The sequence below is a fragment of the Panthera leo genome, chromosome A2 (genome assembly GCF_018350215.1).
Source record: "Panthera leo isolate Ple1 chromosome A2, P.leo_Ple1_pat1.1, whole genome shotgun sequence".
NCBI lineage: Eukaryota > Metazoa > Chordata > Mammalia > Carnivora > Felidae > Panthera > Panthera leo.
The window spans coordinates 134,023,292-134,042,433 of NC_056680.1; the positions used below are offsets into that span (position 1 = coordinate 134,023,292).

The following is a 19,142-nucleotide window of genomic DNA, read 5'->3' on the forward strand; positions in this document are numbered from 1 at the left end:
GGCTGATGGCTCGGAGCCTGGAGCCTGTTTCTGATTCTGTGTCTCCCTCTCTCTCTGCCCCTCCCCTGTTCATGCTCTGTCTCTCTCTGTCCCAAAAATAAATAAAAAACGTTGAAAAAAAAAAAAAATAATTGCTAGTGGCCATGATTGCTGATGAAACTAGGCAAGATATTCCTTGTTTTAAGGTGGTCTGGTCTGCAGCGTGCAGCCCTTCTAGATTAACGAGGGAATCTTCAACTAGACTCTCCTCTCTGTGTGCCTACCTGCCTTCCCCCCCTGGTGCTGCAAACACCAGTAATAAGATTACAGGGAACTTATCTTTAAAGGTCAGAGGTAAAAATAAATACAGTATTAAAAGCATCCATCTTTTAGTATCATTTATTTAGAGTTCTTCTCCTTTTACAATGAAAGGCTTTCCATTTGCTCTTTTGTTCTTTCATGCTTGTCAGCAATATCTGCCTGCCCCTGTGATGCCGCGAGTCAGAGCTTGGGAGGCAGGACTGCTGGTGTTCAGGGCTTTCCTCGTATCCAGCTGTGAAGTAACATGAATAAGAATATTGACCTCATGGAGCTGAAATGAGAATTAAACTCTCTAATATGTGAAAGTGCTTTGTTATTAACTTTAAAAAGTGTTGATATTTGTGCCCAGAATTGCCAAGTGCCAGGTCTTAGTGATTTGAGCGAGGATGTTCAATAAGACTATGAGGTTAATAGATTCTTAAATGAGCACCTCTCGCTCTCTTAAGTGTTTTCTCCTTCTCTCACTTCTCTATGTGTGTCTCTTCCTTTTAATGACTTCATTATCTTTCCCTACTCTAGTAGCTTTCTACAACTGGATATAACAGAGAAGTACCTTTTAATTATTAATCAGTGCTGCTATATAATCTTAAGTAAAACCAAATGGGGACAGTGTTTAGTTTAATCTCTTTAGAAAACTCACGTATTGTTTTTTTTTTACACTGATCAGTTAGCTATTGAGTCTTTTGCCCACAGTGAATTCAGTGTTTTCAGTAGAAAATCTTTACAACAAGGCTACTAAAGCACTTCTAATTCAGGAACATCTTTTCTCTTTCTTGAAGAAATGGATTTCATAGAATTTTATACTCACTTTGTCCCTGAAACCTACTGAAAAGTATATCATGGAGATATGAGAGTTCATCGCTATAAAATAAAGCAAATACTATGTTTTGGTGACTTTTTAACAAATAATGGGGAGGGGCTGCCTGGGTGGTTCAGTTGGTTGAGTGTCTGACTCTTGATTTTGGCTCAGGTCATGATCTCAGGGTCATGGGATTGAGCCTTGCGTCAGGCTCTATGCTGAGTTTAGAGCCTGCTCAAGATTCGCTTTCTTTCTGTTTGCCCCTCTCTCATGTGTGCACATTCTCTGAATGAATGAATGAATGAATGAATGAATGAGTAAATGGATGGGAATGTGGGGTCATTTATAGTGTAAGGATGGACATTTTGAGAATTTTAGACACTTCAGAATTCGACCTGGTTTAATTTTTTTCTTTTAAAAAATCTTCCTTTTTCCACTAATGTGCTTAGGAAGGGACAAATCACTATGTCTTTGGGTTTTTTAATGGCCAAGCAAACCCACCCTTAACTCAGCTGTACCCCTACAGCCCCAGACTGATTGCTTCTTCTGTGCCTTTCTCTATTTCTCCAAAAGAATCCTCTTAGTCAAATTGTGACTATCAACTGAGCACATTATGTTAGTTCAGATGCTTGAGATTACAACTGACAGCCCACAAGTCAAACAAAAAAATTCATGTAAGAGGAAGCACCGGGAAGGATGGTTGGTAGTCAAGAAGGATGGAATTGGTGCATCCTTCTACATCTGTTTCTCTGTAAAGGGTTGAGAGTTCAAGCTCCTAACTTCCTCAGCCTGTGCAACCATTTGGAAAGGCTGTGATATTTTCTCAGCACCTCCAAGCAAGCCCCTTCCTCTGCTGACATTGCCCTTCTATCCCTCCTCCTTCCTGCTCTGGTCTAGTTAACTCCCGATTATTCTCCTGCACAACCTTTCCAAACCCCAGCGCAAAGTGCATCCCTTTTCTGTGTTTTCATAACATCTTGTGCTCAGGATTTGACTGTGTACTTGGTAATTGCTTGGTTACTTGTTCGTTTCTCACCTAGACTGTGGCCTTCTAGAGGGTCAGAAATGTATCTCATTCATGCTTCCATTCCTTGTCCGTAGTTTCATTCATAAACAGAGAGAAGTATTTGTTGAATGAGTGAACATGGGATCGTGTTCATGTTGGTGACTTTGCCTTGTGGGCAAATGTGGGCCTTGTTGGCAAATGCCAAAGCCTTTTCCCCTAATGATATCAAAGTCCTATTTCTAATATCCTTCGTTCTAAAATCAGGCCAATGCTATCCCCTTCAACAATAGGTTCAGTAAAGAATGTGAATATGCATGCAAAAAGCTCTTTAGGTCAGTTGTTGTTTTGGTAATAATCAAAGTTTCATGCAATATCTCAATAGAAATGATAATGAAATGTGGAAGTGAACCTTATTAAGTCGGCAGCCAGATCAACAATATACTTCATATGAACAGAGTGGCAGAAATTGGTCAGGAAGGTACCCGACTACACATTTTTAGTGACTTATTTTTTGTCTTTCTTTTTATTGATCCAATTATTTTGATGAGCAGTCTAACAGCCTTTTTAAGTTAGGTGAAAAAAGTTTTGCTAATTCATGCTAACTTTGTCAATTTGTCCTTCCTTCTTAGGAGTAACAATAGTCTTAAAATCTTTAATAACTGCCAATATACTGTTGACCCTTGAACAACATGGGGTTGAACCTCCCAGGTCTACTTACATGTGGATTTTTTCTGATAAATATGTATAGCACTGTAAATGTAATTTTTTTCCTTATGGTTTTCTTAACATTTCCTTTTCTCTAGCTTATTTTAAGAACACAGTATATAATACATATGACCTACAAAATGTGTGTTAATTGTGCATGTTATTGCTAAGGCTTTGGTCAGTAGTAGACTATTGGTAGAGTTTTGGGGGTAGTCAAAAGTTATATTCAGATTTTTAATTGTGTAGGGGGTTTGTGCCCCTAAGACCCCATATCAGTCAAGGATCAACTGTATTTATTTTCCATTTGTTCTAGGTTGAAATATTCCTTGTTAGTTCATCAAGAACTCTAATGTGTGGGTCTCATGAAACATATAAGGATCTTTTTTTTCTGACTGACAGTCTAGTAACCAACTTTTTTTTTTATATGTTTATTTATTTATTTTGAGGGAGAGAGCATGCACGAGCTGGGGAGGGGCAGAGAGAGAGAGAGAGAGAGGGAAAGAGAAAGAGAATCCCAAGAGAGAGAGAGAGAGGGAAAGAGAAAGAGAATCCCAAGCAGGCTGTACACTAGCCGCACAGAGCCCGATCTCAAAAACTGTGAGATCACGACCTGAGCCAAAATCAAGAGTTAGACGCTTAACTGACTGAGCCCCTCAGGCGCCCCCTAGTAACCAGCTTTGATTTGACTCCTCAGTGGTTATGAATCCATGAAACCATTCCCAAGGATAGTTTTGGGAGGCAGAAACTAAAAAGCTGCTCTTTTCTCTTGTATGTAGCTTTTTTCTTTCAGGAACTATACCTTGACACCTAGCATTCTGGCCTTTGTAATGCTGAACCATTTTAATGGGACTTTGTTATGATTCTAAGAATTTTTGTCATCAGAAACAAATGATTTCACCACAAAAGAAAAATGGAAGTCTGTTTTATTGACATACTTATGCATTCCTTATTTTTTTCCCTCTTTTTTTTTTTTTTTTTTTAGTGAGCATGTTTTTGAACACATTAACACCGAAGTTCTACGTGGCCCTGACAGGCACTTCCTCACTAATATCAGGGCTCATTTTGGTAAGTAGTAGAATCCTTCCTATTTAAAAGCATGCTGATTACTTGTATGTTAGTATATGTACAGGCAAAAATTCTGGAAGAATACATACCTGCAACTTACAGTGATTATCTTGTATGTGTGTTTATGTTGTGTAGTTGGACTTATAGAGGCCTTTTACTACCCATATTACATATTTCTAAAATATTTAAAAGAAAATTTTAATAGTCCTGTATTGCTTTTGTTGGAGGGCAAAAACAAAATATAAATATAATGGAAATTAAAGGAAGACAATTCTGTGTCAAATTCTAGTATCTGAGATACTATAAAATACACGTGACTCAGTTCAATGAACAATGTTTTTCATCATTCTTTTCAAAATGGATTATTGGCCATACTCAAAATCAGTACAAATAGAGCCCAGTTTTTTAAAAAATGGATTGAAGTAGATGTGGCAGTTATAAGCTTTTTTCCCCCCTTTATCAAAAGTTACATTTCCCTATTTCTTCCTTTCAAAAATTCCAGTAGGCAAAAGCAATGATAATCATTTCTTTGGTGCCATTAGTTTATACTCTAAATAGTTACAAATGTGATGTTATAACACCTGAAGTAGTTTTTTTTTTTTTTAATTTTTTTTAACGTTTATTTATTTTTGAGACAGAGAGAGACACAGCCATGAATGGGGGAGGGTCAGAGAGAGGGAGACACAGAATCTGAAACAGGCTCCAGGCTCTGAGCTGTCAGCACAGAGCCTGATGCGGGACTTGAACTCATGGACCGCGAGATCATGACCTGAGCTGAAGTCGGACGCTTAACCGACTAAGCCACCCAGGCGCCCCTGAAGTAGTTTTTTTTTTAATTTCAGTGGACTTAAATAGGGCCATCTAACTCACTGTAGTCATGCTAATATAATTAAATGATCTTTAAGGAAAAAGAGGTTTTAGAATTTTTTTTGTCTACATATAATGCTGTGATTACTAATTTTTATGGAGACAAGAACAAGAGAGATACTACAGTGTGGATGTTAAGATCACTAAAAAAACAAAAGTTTTAGGAGAGAAGGGCACAAAAATGTGGAACAAATGCATAGGCGAACCTAGAACAGTAGAAGGTTTCAGAAGCTTGAGCTTACAGGGAGCCAGAGTAAAAAGGTAGAGCAATATATGCAGGGCAGAAAACTGCCAAGAGCTTAAAGAGATGGTGGTGGTGTGGGGGGCATTTTTTTGTGATCAGAGCATATTCAGGTTACTCTTGCTCTGCTGTATCACATGGGTTGTCTGGACTCGAGGGATGAGATGCTTCAAGTTGATATTACTGGACCAGGAATGTGAAGGACACCAGCAGTTGCTGCTCCAACATGGTTATATAAGTGGAAGTCCACACAGAAAGCCCAGTGCTGACTGCAGAGAGCAAGCAAGCCAAGGTGAAGGGAGGCATATTAAAACTTCTCTTCGAACTGGTTTGAAATAAGGTGTGAATAGTAATTTGTACCCTATTACCTCTTAAATGCAGGTCTGCACACCTATCTGTGTCTCTGAGGTCTTCTCTGTTCCTTGGGGACATGAGAAAAACAGACACTCTAGAGAATTGTTCATAAAGCTGTAAGGTGATTTACTTAACTCATGTTAGTTTGTGGCAAAGCCAGGTCTAGAAACTGTGTCCTCAGATTCCCACCTTGATGTTCTTAATGGACCGAAGAAACGTCAAACTTGGAAAATGCTTGATAAATGATTAATAAGTATGTGCTGAAAACATGGCAACTTTTTATCATGTATATTTTTGGGGGGAGAGGAGAAGGTATTATAAGTCTTCATCTAACAATTATTTACATTTAAAATAATATTTTAATATTTTCTTTCTAAAATAGCTTTGAAGTATTTTTTGGTTAAACAGAAAAACGTCAACTTTTAGACACAGTTTGAAGAGCTGTATCTAAGCTCTTGGGGGGAGAGGAGAAGGTATTATAAGTCTTCATCTAACAATTATTTACATTTAAAATAATATTTTAATATTTTCTTTCTAAAATAGCTTTGAAGTATTTTTTGTTTAAACAGAAAAACGTGAACTTTTAGATACAGTTTGAAGAGCAGTTTCATGCTGAAACCAATAATTCACTCTGATGCACAAAGTAGGTTTTTGTTTGTGTATTCCTCTCCCAGGGATGTTTGCTTAAGAATGTTACCCACTTAGGTGGTGCTTCCTGTGTGCCAGGCACTGATCTAAGCACATACGTGCTAATTCATTTGCTCTTCGCAACTGTATGAGGAGGAGATTGCTCCTGTTGTTTCCATTTTACTAATGTGTAGGCCAAAGAGGTAGAACAGGCAAGTCAGCAACCTGCCTTAGGTCACATCGCTGGCAAATAGTGAAGAACAGGATTTCAGCCCAGGCAGTCTGTCACTCATTTCACCACCTTCTGGTTAGGTTCTCAGCTGTTTTTCTAGCTCGCTGAACAAACAGCAGGTCTGGATTGGGCTACAAACTGATTGCCAGAGTGTGGGCTATCCCCTTTCACTCTGGTAAGCAGGGCCTGAGCAGTCAAACTTTTTAACTCCGGGAGGTGAAGTCCCGTCAGCTTACTTTTACAAGTAAAGGGATTTCTGTAGACTGTGACCACCTTTGCAGGTCCAGGCTGGCGAGGCTTTCTCCCGGTGTGTGGAGCGCAGCTGCTGAAACCTGACAATCACTGCTGCACCATCTCAGGGTATATTTGTCTTGCAGCATTCTCAGGAGGCACAGGATATGTCCGACTGATGTGAAACTTTGAGCACTGGAAACCTCTGATGTTTGAAGATTTTGAAAGGCCTTTCTCAAAAATGTTTGTCTGTCCTGAGGGCAAAGTCACTACAATGTGGAAATAGCTCTTGATAGCTTTAGGCTCCTGCTTTAGAGATTATTGGCATCAGTGTTATCCTGCCTTTGGGGACTCAGCTTTGCTAGTCCTTGAAATGTACCCAGGGTTGAGGTTCCTATTCAACCACTATTTTCTGCCAAGTGTGTTCATGGAGAGGCAGCATTGAGGTAAAGGATCAGGTGCTTAGCGGTTTGTTTCCTGGCAAGGAGAGACAATTACCTAATGACTTTCCCCTGAACAATGGAAGGAGAGCCAGGCAGTGAATGCTGAAAGTACAGGTATGCCCCTGGGGACATGGTTGTTTGGGGACCTCAGGATTTCTATGCTGGAGACTGAAACTGTCATGCAGTGTGATGTCTTAGGAGGAGAGGGGTAAATACAAACAAAAATACCCTGAAAAAGTCATCTAACTGAACAGATATACACAAAAATAAAATGTGTTTGGCAAATGCTGCTGCCTTTTACACTAATGTGTTTAAAAAATAAATGAGGACTAATCAGTGTGTATTTTTCTAGGTATCACTGCTAGTTCTTAATTTCGCAGGTTGAAAGCCCGCAATGAGTTTGTTATGCCACCTACCTCTCACTCTTCCCTTCTGGTCTCATGCCCACATACCCATCCGGCCAGCTCTCTCCCTTGCTGAATTCCAAGCGGCCTTTCTGCCTTCTTGGCACAAGCCTTCCCATCTCAGTCCAGTTCCAGCCACAGGAACTGCACCTGTCGTCACAGTCCAAGCCCACCAGTTTAGTCTTTTAGTTGTTCTCGCAAGGACATGCCCAGTCTGCTTGAAGTAGCCTCTCTGGGCAATGTTTATTTCAATGGAGAAAATTTCTGGGTTTTATTTTTGTTTTTCAGAGTGGTAAGATGGTTATGTGGAGAAAATGCTTCCTTTAATTTTCTTAAAATGTTGGTAGAATGGAGAAAATTCTCTATGTTGTATTGACATTTATACGTAGATCCCTATGTCCCCATTAACATGAATATAGACACGCTCTTATACCTACATTCTACACATATATATTAAACAGCTATAAAAAGAGGCCATCCAGGGCATAATTTTAAAAAGTGAGAATCAAGAACTAACAGGGGAGGAAATTAGAATAGTAAATAAAAGACTTAGCTCATAGATTACATGTAAAAAAACTATGTTTTTGGGAAAGTATAGAAGAGATGATAATTAGGTAGGAATAAATTATATCAAAGATCCATTTATTGAGTTATCCCTCTATGCCCGGTATTAAGCACTTTGCATATATTACTTCATTTAATTCTCATTGAAATTCTAAGTGGTAGGTATAACAGTGGCTTTATGCTGTTGAGTATAAGCAGACACAAATGTTAAATAATTTGACCAAGGTTTTGTAGCAGACAAATGATAAAATTTGAATCCTGATCTCTCTGACACTGTCCTCCATCCTCAAAAGTGAGGGAGTGGGACTAGGAGATAGTTATGGCTTTCAACTTTTCCTTGTCTAAAGAACTTGACCTGCACTTGAGATAGCATTTTAATTGACAGGCATATGAATCACCCAAATGATGGTGATTCCAAAGCTAAGAGTAAAAAAAAGACTTGGGGAAACTTGATTGGAAGGGCTCTTGGGATGTGGGAAACTATATATAAATGTCAGGCTGTGTTAATTATGAAGAAAGTTGTCCCTTGGCTGTAGTATAAAGAATGAGAGATGCTGTGGGGCCATATCATAGCCAAGTCTGCAGATAATGGGAGAAAACTGAGGCTCATTCAGCTTTATCAGATTACAGATTCTTGGGGTCACCATAAAAATTAATGCTTTTCCACAGGAGACCAAGTAACATAACAGAACATAACAGGAGCCAAAAGGGGAAAAAAAGTCTGTCATGTGGAAATGAGGGGTACTCTGAAAGGGTTAGTGGGTACAGAGAAAAGGATATATTTGAGAAACAAAAAGATTATGTATATTATATAATCCATGCCCACTGCCTTGATTTATCTTGTTTAAGCCCTGAAGATCCCCCTTTGCCAAAAAACTGTTCACCATCAGATATGTTTCTGAACACTTACAGCAGGTGTCAATTTTGCAGTCTTTCCATTTGGGAGTAGGCTGCGGGAAAGTTTCAGATTTCCTCTTTAATCTCCATCATCTCTGTATCTATTCTCCTGTGATATCATTACCTACTTTAATCCTTAAGAAGCACTTAGCCAATTTCAGCCTGAGACATCATTATATTTCCTGTGGGGTTAATGGAATTGGTGTGGAATTACTAAGGTGCTGCTCTATGGGAATCTTGAAGCATTTTTAAGTGTGATGTAGGGTATAGGGAAGTCCCTGATTCACAAGGAGAAGTATTTTATATAGAGAGCGTGCAGTTCAAGAAGACAGCTTATTGGCTCCGAAGAACCTAGGCATCTTCAGGAAACACTCAGCTTTTTAGGTTTGCAAGATAGACAGAAGGGTCTTGTTTGATTGTCCTTGTGCCAGATTTTTGTTGCTTCCCTGTGGGAGAAAATGCAACAAGTTTGTACCATAGGTCAGCGCCAAACTGGAATCTCCAGCCCTAGTCCCAGTGCTTTTTGGTCATCCTCTCTGCTTCTGCCAAACAGTAAGGAGGAGGCCACAAGACATTGGTAACTGGGTCCTTCACAAATGGGTCTTTATTTTAAATATGATCTGGGTCCCAAGTATAGCTTTTGGCACTTCTGTCCTGCAGAGTTTGGATCCAAGCCCCTGAGACCACTCTCACATTCACAGTGGCATCCGCCTTCCTTATTCTCAGAAGACAAACCTTACCTGCATCTGCAGTGAGATCAGTGTCACCCACTTTATCCCTTTGTTACCTTCTGACAGGTGAAACAGCTCACATCACACCCTACTTTTCAAAATAGAATGTTCCCCTCTATGCATTCATCTTTCCTTTTCTTCCTGTCTCAGAGCAAGAAATGATAGGTTGCCTTTTGAAGGCAGGGTGTATGTGCTTTCTGGGCTCCTGGCATCATGCCTTTTGGTCATTTGTACTCTTTTGCATCTTTTAGTGTCTCTCTTTTCACTAGATTCTTTACTCTTCCGCAAATATGGATAAGTCTATCTTTTTTATAACAAACAAAAAGAACACAAAAACTTTCATTGGTCTTGCTGTTGATTTAGACTCTCTCTCATTAAATCACCAGGCGAGCCCTTGTCATCCATCCATTTAAGTGTCCACCTGTCCATTCATCCATCCAGTGAACATTTATCTGTGTATCCATCCAACATTAACTGAGTGCTTACTGTGACCTTATTATACACATTAGATAACTGAGCCCCAGAGAATCAAGAGAACCAAACAAAGTCACATAACTTGCCATCATGAAGTGTATTTACGTTTTGAACTTTCAGCTAGATGGGAGGGCTACTTTTGATTTAAATGCCCAATTCAGTTGATGGCTTTTTAGTTCTCATCTTACTTGATCTGTAAAATCTTTGGGGTGAAGCATGAGTTGGGAAAAAGCACTAGAGGGATTATATTTTTGAGACTATGAAATGGTAAATTTATATTTTAATTTTATAGTTGTCAGATTAAAACCAGTTTTATTCCACTGTGACAAGCCCACTAAGCTTAAGCTTAAGCCCACTAGTTTTACAATCTAAATTTGTTTATAAGGGCTCTGCTGTTTACATTGTAGGTTATGCACCAGAGAGAAGTATTCAAAGTGACACCAGATATGTGTGTGTTAAATAACACCATCTGCCCATTTGGATCTGTGCAGCTATTTAAAAATACTGTGGGGTGCTGGCCCAAAGCCTGTCATGTTTTGGGATAAGGGGCAGATTATTATGCTAGCCCCAGATTAGAAGACTTGGTTTGAAGTTCATGGCTGCAAGTCCTTTCCTACTTCTTTTTACTAGTTGTTCCTCGAATACATATTAGAGTCTCTGCCCTAGGGTACTAGGCACTCTAATATGGTATAAAGAAAGATCGTGATAGGTAAGAAGCCATCTACTGCTGTGATACAACAGACCTGAGCAGACCCTCTTTTTCTCTCCAAACAGCTGCATGAATAACCCAGTCTTTACTGAGATCTGTTATTCCTGCATTAGAAATACTGGGTGGAAGGTCTGTCTCCTATTATAATGGAAATACCTCACCAATATGAATCACTTATACCTTAGGATGAATGTCCTGTTTGATAGACTACTTCTGTATTGATTCTAATAGCTAAGAAAGCAAAGGGACAGTAGCAAAGTCAGAGGCATTGGGAAATTAAGATTTGGAAAGGGAAATGATTAGGCTACATCTGTGTTTCAATGCGCACTAGAGTTAGAAAAAGGTGTCTTGTTACAGGCCCCTGGTGAGATTAGGGGTACAGAGCTGGGGCTTCAGTCTAAACAGCTCCTTAATTTGCTGTGTGACTTTGGTCATTCCTCATTCTTCATCTGTAAGTAGAGACTGTACGTGATCCTTTAGGGTCCCTTTTAGTGCTGACATTCTGTGATTCTCCTGGAGAAACTGAGAAATCTAGAGTTCCAAGGTATTTTTTTTTTTTTTTGTCTTGTTTTTGTGATGGGTATGGGCTATGTCAGGAGCACCCTGTGAGAAGCATTGTGATCTGTGGCATGGACTGGTAGTATCAGGGGCCACATCTGCATTATGTAACCCTGGAGCACAGCCTGTGCCTGGTGTGGAGCACTTCCTGCTATGTGACTGAATCAATGAACTAAGGCCTGGCAGGTGCCCAGGCAGCATAATATAGAAAGCAGAGCAAAGGCTTAGGGCAACGAAAGCTCTCCCCCACAGTGACTGAGAGCCATTGCCAGTTCTGTGCCCAGTGTTCTGGGTCCTTTGGAGCTTGTCTTCTCTTCTAATAAAGGCAAAGCCACGAATCTCTTGAGGGCTTTGTCTGGGGGTCAGGACTGAATGGTGAACAGTACCCTTTTTCACAATGATTTCTAGGGCTTTCAGCCAACAACTTAGCAACAGACAAGAAGATGCTGTACTAGCCTGAATCACAGATAAGTGAAAGAGGAGTGCATCAGCATGTCAGGTATGCTGTGTGTGGGAGGCATGTACATCATCAATATAATAAATGGTAGCTTTGCTATTACTTTTGAGAACCACACATGCAATGGGCGCTGAGCTAGTTTCTTTTACATGGGGTTTGAAACTAGGTGTTTCACCTGGGTGTAAAAATTGAGGAACCTTGAGAATGAATAATGAATATGATTTCCACTTTATAATAGAAGAAACTGATGTTCAAATAGATAAAATAACTTGCCTAAGGTTACAAACTCCCTGGACTCATGGTTTGTAAATTTACTATTCTTGAACTTTCTTCCTTCGTTAAGCAAGATCTCTTATTGCTAGCATTCCAAGTGTTACAGACTAGTCCTGTCCCTTCTTAGTTTTTATATCATAGTCTCCCCTGTCTGCCAGGTGAAATTACTTGAATGTCTTTACATGTGAAAATTTACATAGTCAGATGGGTAAATTTTTGGAATTAAATTAAACTCATGTTCTAGAATTGGAAACATTTGGTTTGACTGATAGCTCCTTCTGATAATTCGTAGGTATTTTTTCTGCCTTAAAAGAGTGTGTGTGTGTGTGTGTGTGTGTGTGTGTGTGTGTGTGTGTTTAGTAGAGCAAACAAAAGACAACATTGATTTTTAAATAATAGCCCAAAGCCCATTCCAGAGTCGATAACAAAATCTTGTTCTTATGAAATAAGTAAGGATAAAGGTGATTAATTCTATGTTAGTTCCACATTCTGTATTATAAGAATATGGTATAGTTAACCCTGTGAGACTCTGGGATATAGCTGATTCTTAAATTTCTTCTGTGTGATGATTTGCGGCTGCTTAAGGCACAAATCCCAAATCAGACAGGGAGGAGAGGAAAAGATGTGGGAGAGAGCAGCTTTAATCATGGTGGGAGTGTTCACTGGAGGGACCAAGGGGCAGGGAAGCAGGCTTGGGGGGTGTCGTTTGCTTTCCCAGTGCTTACAAGTCCTGATTGCAGCCTAGTCAGATGAGTGTTATTGCTTCTTTCCTTTTATTAATGAAAATTATTTCTTTTCTCCTTTGCAATTCATGGTACATAATAATTGGTAAGCTGGTGAACTAGGAAACATTAATAGTGTTCAACAGATGCTTGTGCTTGTAAAGCACTTCTTAGCAAGTGGGACATTGCAGAGTATCTCAGTAATTGAGTACCATCCATACAAGAAATGGGATGCCTTTCATTCCTTCTGTAAAACCAGCATTTCTCTAAGGAAATACTTATTTTTAAAATACAAATAGAGTTTTGCTATCAAAATTTTTATGCAGGTATGGCTTTATCAGAATGTAAGGTGCCAAGAATTGGAATATTTCATAAACCATATTTCTAAAACTTGCTTATTTGTATACATTTCTGGAGTTGTCTTTAGCTATGATGATTTTGTTATTAGAATATTCTGTAAATTTGGAGGAAAATAATATTGAGCAGCTCTTAACAGTGTTCTTTTATCCATGATTGTAGTTATAGATTTTCCTTGAAAGCCATTATTAAGCGGAGAAAACTACATTGAGAATTTAAAATGTAATTGGTGTTTTAATTTTATTAAACTTTAATGTTTAGAATAAATTAAGCAAAATTCTTGGGATAAAAAATTAAGTATTTAAGGTGGATGTAATTTGTAAATACAGCAAATATGTGTTCAGAAATCATGGACAGTAACAAGGACCATAATCACGTTTATTATTTTTCTATTCTAGATATTTGAATGGTGGTATTTTCGCAAGTATGGAACATCATTCATTGAACAAGTGTCAGTAAGCCACTTGCGCCCCCTCCTGGGAGGGGTTGACAACAACTCCTCCAACAATTCTAACTCCAGTAATGGGGACTCAGATTCCAACAGGCAAAGTGTCTCAGGTATGGAAAGTCCTTCGGTTTGAACATTATTTGCCTATTTTTACTAAATTATTATGACTATAAGACAGTATAATGCTGTTATTTAAATATGAGACTCTAGAGAAAAATGCAGTTTATTTTCCCAAAGAGTTGACAGCATCTACCAGAGAAGTAGAATATAAGCATCACAGGGAAAGGAAATATTTATTTTGTTTAGCTTTACCTTTTCTCCAGTTTGATTTAGCTAAGGATCATTCATTTAGGTCAGTGTTCCCAGCCTGGGTCTCCAGCCCCTTGTCCCTAGTTTCTCAACCCTTACTGAATGTGTCCATTCTGTTCCATGCTAATTGCAGCTTATGCCTACTTAGATGTGATCACATCACTCCTTTGCTTAAAAGGCTTCCTCAGTTCCCATTATACTGAAGAGAAAGCCCAGATTCCAGATTCCTTAGCATAGCATAAATAGCATAAGCTGCTTTCAACCTGTCTTGCCAGCACTGGCTTCAGTCACAATCCTGTCCCTCTCATTTTCTTTCTTTCTTTCTTTTTTTTTTTTTAATTAATTTATTTATTTTGAAAGAGACAGAGAGAGATCATGAACAGGGGAAGGAGAGAGAGAGATGGAGAGAGAGAATCCCAAGCAGTCTCCACTCTCAGCACGGAGCCCGACATGGGGTTTAACATGGGGCTTGATCTCACAACCATGAGATCGTGACCCAAGCCGTTATCAAGAGTCCGACCCTTAACCAGTTGAGCCACTTAGGTGCCCCTCCTTTTCATTTCTGGAACATGCCATGTTTTCTCATGACTCTTTCCCTAAAAGTCTATCTCCCTCTCTCACGTGTTTGCCTGACTTTTGTAACCCAGCTCCAGTGTTACCTCCTGGGAAGCCTTCTCTGACGGGTTGTACAATATCTCTCCACCTTCACTGACTTGTAATATTTTTATCTTTAGCAAAATTTATCAAATTGCACTATAATGTTTTAGCTTACTGCTTTATTGCAGATTTTTTAGCACTTTGCACAGTGCCTGCTCCATCACTGAAACTCAGTGAATGAACAAATGAGTACAATCAAGGCCTGTAATTTCTCCATTCATAAAAGAAGAAGGAAGAATAGGATTTCCTAGCTTGGTCTCTTTATTAGCTTAGTAAACATTTCCTAAGTCCCTAATATGAACCTGGCCTTGTATAGGTTCTGATGAGTATTAGTGATTTTTAAAAAAGCCAAAGTTCTTGCCTTCATGGAACTCTTGTCTACTGAAGGAGACACAGTGGTAAGTGCTCTGATTACATGAGGGGAGCATACAATGCTGTGGAGAAAAAAAGAGGGGTTCCTGACCAAAACTGGGAGAAGAAGTTTGCTTTTTGAAGGGGAGCACACCGGTTCTGATACTTGAAGGATGAAGAGGAAGAAATTAAAGAACTAGATTGGATCTTTTTTTTTTTTTTCATTCTCCTAGAGTAACTCAGTCCACATTTCATAACTCAGTCCACCTGTCTAGCCAGGTGATAATCATCAAGGAACATTGCACATATATTTTATATCTGGTGTTGATCCAGTGCCCTTTCAATAGACCCTTTGCCAGCCAGCTGTGAGTGGCAGTGGGCACCACCAGGTACACGTTGATTTCATCCTAAAGGGTACATGTGTGAGAGATGGCACCACTCAGGTAGCAAAATTGTCTGGGACTTTGTCAACGTACCTACTTTGAGAAAGAAACAGAAAGAGAGCTGAGCCAAGTGAAACGGTAACCACCACTGTAACAAGTGTGGTGCATTATTGTAATGGAGGGTCTTGGTCACTTAGTCATCATCACATCAACAGTTGTGGATAACTGCCGTCACTTTGCATCTGCCGTGAGAACCCAACAGATTAAATGTGCTCTGGTCTGATTAGAGTTACTATAGTCTTGGAATGGTACAAAACGTAGCAAATTAACAGATTGGAAGTGGAAAGCAGCCTCGTTTGAAGCCATTCTTCATTGTGAGTACATTTTTATTTTCATTAAAATTCTCTCTCTCCCCAATTTAAGTTTCTTGGCATCATTTCTTAGAGTTTACACTCTTCTTACTGTCACTATTATTTTGCTGTCTCTCTGTGGATGCCTTGAAGTAAGCCTTATGTATTATATAAGTCTTGATGGTATTCTTAGTGCTTTCATAGCAGTTTTTAGAGGAAGCACCTAAGCCCTTTATAAAAATATATTTAAAAATAATAATCATGATGGGGCGCCTGAATGGCTCAGTCGGTTAAGCATCCGACTTCAGCTCAGGTCATGATCTCACAGGTCGTGAATTCGAGCCCCATGTCAGGCTCTCTGCTGACAGCCCAGCCTGGAGCTTGCTTTGAGTTCTATGTCTCCATGTCTCTCTGTCCCTCCCCACTCACACTCTGCCTCTCTCTCTGTCTCAAAAATAAACAAACATTAAAAAACATTTTTTTTAAATCATGGAAATTCTCAGTTTTATTTGTACTGTGTTTTTACGTGGCTAAGATTGAGTTTTTGACTATTTTTAATTCAATTCCAGTAGTATTTGATGAATATCTACCATGCATGCAATATTTCTATTCATTTCCTGTATAATAGATACAGCATTTATGATCTGATCTCATAACAATGTTTAAATAGTTACATTTAGAAAAGTGGAAATTACTTTGCCTAAGTATATTTGGGCTCTGTCTGCCCACTTCTCCTTGACATTTTAGCTAAAATTTGGCTAACTCAGCTCAACAAACATGCATGCTGGTATGGAAGTATCAGATATAGTGGGACTGATACTATTTTCCAGTTCTCTTTTCCTCTGGTGATTTTTATTTTTGGATAAGAAATATTAAAGTACATTGTGTTTATCTCTACTCTTAATCACTTTCTATTTCATAGTCTGGTTTCAACTAAGTAAAGGAAAAAGAAAGTCCAAACAGAGGGTAATCAATAATACATTTTCTTAAAATAAGGAATTTGTTTAAAAATTCCTATCCCTTAATAACAACAAAATGGCTGTTGCCTTAATAATGAATAGGTGAATCTTTTGATTTTATTGGATCATGACAAGACAACTCTTTGCTGAATCTTACAAGAAATACAATATGGCTGACAAAGTCCCATGGATATTGGCAAAGGCAGTTTAATTGCTTATTTGAGAAAAATCATTGTAAAAGCTAAAAATAAACTGAAAATACCAGTGATAAACATTGGTCTATATTAAGACTCATAGTGTAGCTCTTTTCTTAAAGAATCGTTTGTTTTGGTTAAAAGCTGAAAGACCTGGCCTACTTAAGAATGGTTTGGAGTGGGAGAGGTGTGGGGGGTGGGGAGGGTGAGAGGGTTATGATTGTTACAGGGCAGGCTATTTATATCTTATTTAACTTTGTACAAAGTGGCCTGAGTGCAGACTCTTTTAAAATTTGTAGTTATCTTTATCTGTGGGTCAGAGAAAAAATGTGGTTAATTATATAACTTCTTAATGTAGCCAAATTTTAGGTTGTTTGGCTTAGGTTAACATTTATGAATATTTCACTTATTTCTCTTTATTTGGGAGCTAACCTGCCATTTTTCTTGATAAACCCTGCTGATGTATTTCCCACATCACTATGTTTCTCACTGCCATTTCTTAATTCAACTCAGCTTATGATCTGATGATAGGTAAGGACTTAAAAATGTGGCTAACTTCTCCCTGTCTTAAGGGGTGTAGGTTCTCAGGGACTGGTAACATTTTGAATTTAGGTTCATAGGAACATCTGTTTGATAATTTTCCCTGTTCTTGAGTATGGTGCCATAAAGACAAAGGTTTGCAGCATTCACCTTCAAGATATTTAGAAAAGTTCAAGGTGCTTCATCACATGAGAAGTATCCTTGCCAAAGTCAAGTTTAAATTCTCTGAGGGGCTTTAGTATCCTCTTGCACAGAGCTGGATCTTTAGACAAACTCTGGTTATATTTGCTTGCCTTCCTGTCTAAAATCATTTCATTTTAATCTCATTTAATCTTAATATATATCTTATATATGTACATAACAAGTATGTGTCATATATGTATCTTTTATGTAAAACTTTTTATAAGATTTTACTTGGAATTCTAAATTAAAATTCATTACATTGCTAGAGGCAGTTCAAGCAATGATTAAATCCAGGTAATAAATTAAAGAAAAACAATGGAGATGAAGAAACTCAGGTAGAGTGCAAAGATATCCTGAGACCTTCATAGATCTTCAAATTTTCGTAACACCAGAGCAAATAATTCTCCTTATAGAAAGCCATATAATTCTAATAATAATACCTCCACTCTTAGTGCCTACTTTCCACTTTACATTATTATCTCATTCAATCCTCACTATAGCCCTGTGAGGCAGATACTATTATTATCTCCATTTTATGGTTGAAGAAGCTGACATACAGGCAAGTTAAGTCATCTGCCCAAGGTCACAGGGCTGGCAACCTAGGTGGTCTCACTTCACAGTCCAAAGTCTGAAGCACTTAGCTAAAAAGTTCAGTCTGGATCCTCTGTGAGGTCTATAAAGTCAATACTAATGTAATTACTGAAGTATTAAAATAAATAAATTCATTAAAAACCTGTACTGTGGTACATGACATGATTTCAGAAGTGACATTAGCCAGATTTACTTGGAAACATCTCAGTGGCAGGATTGCTGATGGTTGAGAGCTCAGGCTCTGGGGTCAGACAGATGTGGCCCTCATCTCAGCTCCATCACTTACAGTATGTGACCTTGGGCAAGTTACTTAACCTTCCTTGGTATCTCAATTTGCATGTGTGGGAATAACAACAGTATCTACTTCACAAAGTAGTTTGAGGAGTCAATGAGGTCATGTAGAAATAACAAGTCAGAGGACAGCCATCTGTCAGTGTCCTCCAGATGAACTGAATATGAATGATGAATTCCCCATCTATGAATATGATGGGGAAGATGGCTCAGTCCCTGGAGATATGGGTTCAGTGAGGTTTACTCCTTAGCTCAGTGACTCACTTTTATGCCCAGGCCTTTCAGTGCTTGCATTTCAAATATATCCCTGGCAAAATCGCAAATTGCCACGTCCAGGACCTTTGGCATTGCTCTTTAGTCGTCTCAATTAGAGAAAACTCAGTTTGTCCTTGCCATGTCTATTCAGGTGTTGAAAATGATTCTCTTAGCCAACGCTTATTATATCTTTTAAAATCTTTTGCCACTCAAATTTGTGTTGTAGTATAGATTTGATCTCTATTTGAATGGTGAAAATGCCTAAAACAGTTTTAGTCTGTGGTGAACATTTATTTAATAAATTTATTTCACAATTTCCACATTATTTGGTCAAGTTGATTGGCCTAAGTCAAAAATGATCAATGAGAAATGTATGAAGATACAATAAAGATTTAACCATTTTAGCAATACTTGAAGAAAATAGTACACTATCTTGAATAGAGCAGATCAATAAAAATGGCCTTGAAACTCAACATTATTTATACCATTTCTGATTCCATAGAATTAGAGACAATAACATATTTGTTGAGTTGAAAGCTACCTACATGTTACTTTGTGCCTTTATATTAATTTTTTCAAAATAATTATTTTAAAACTTATGAAAATAAAGCTTAA

General features: G+C 38.4%; 1 protein-coding gene across 13 annotated transcripts in view; it reads left to right on the top strand.

Moving 5' to 3' along the window:
• The window catches only part of ST7 (suppression of tumorigenicity 7), a 248,100-nt gene that overhangs the window by 125,944 nt on the left and 103,014 nt on the right, over positions 1–19,142 (top strand). For all 13 annotated transcript variants that reach the window (XM_042922747.1, XM_042922752.1, XM_042922842.1 and 10 more), the window contains exons 2-3: positions 3,793–3,875; positions 13,415–13,574. In XM_042922747.1, the coding sequence (XP_042778681.1) occupies positions 3,793–3,875; positions 13,415–13,574 (243 nt within the window). The remainder of the gene's footprint in view (positions 1–3,792; positions 3,876–13,414; positions 13,575–19,142) is intronic.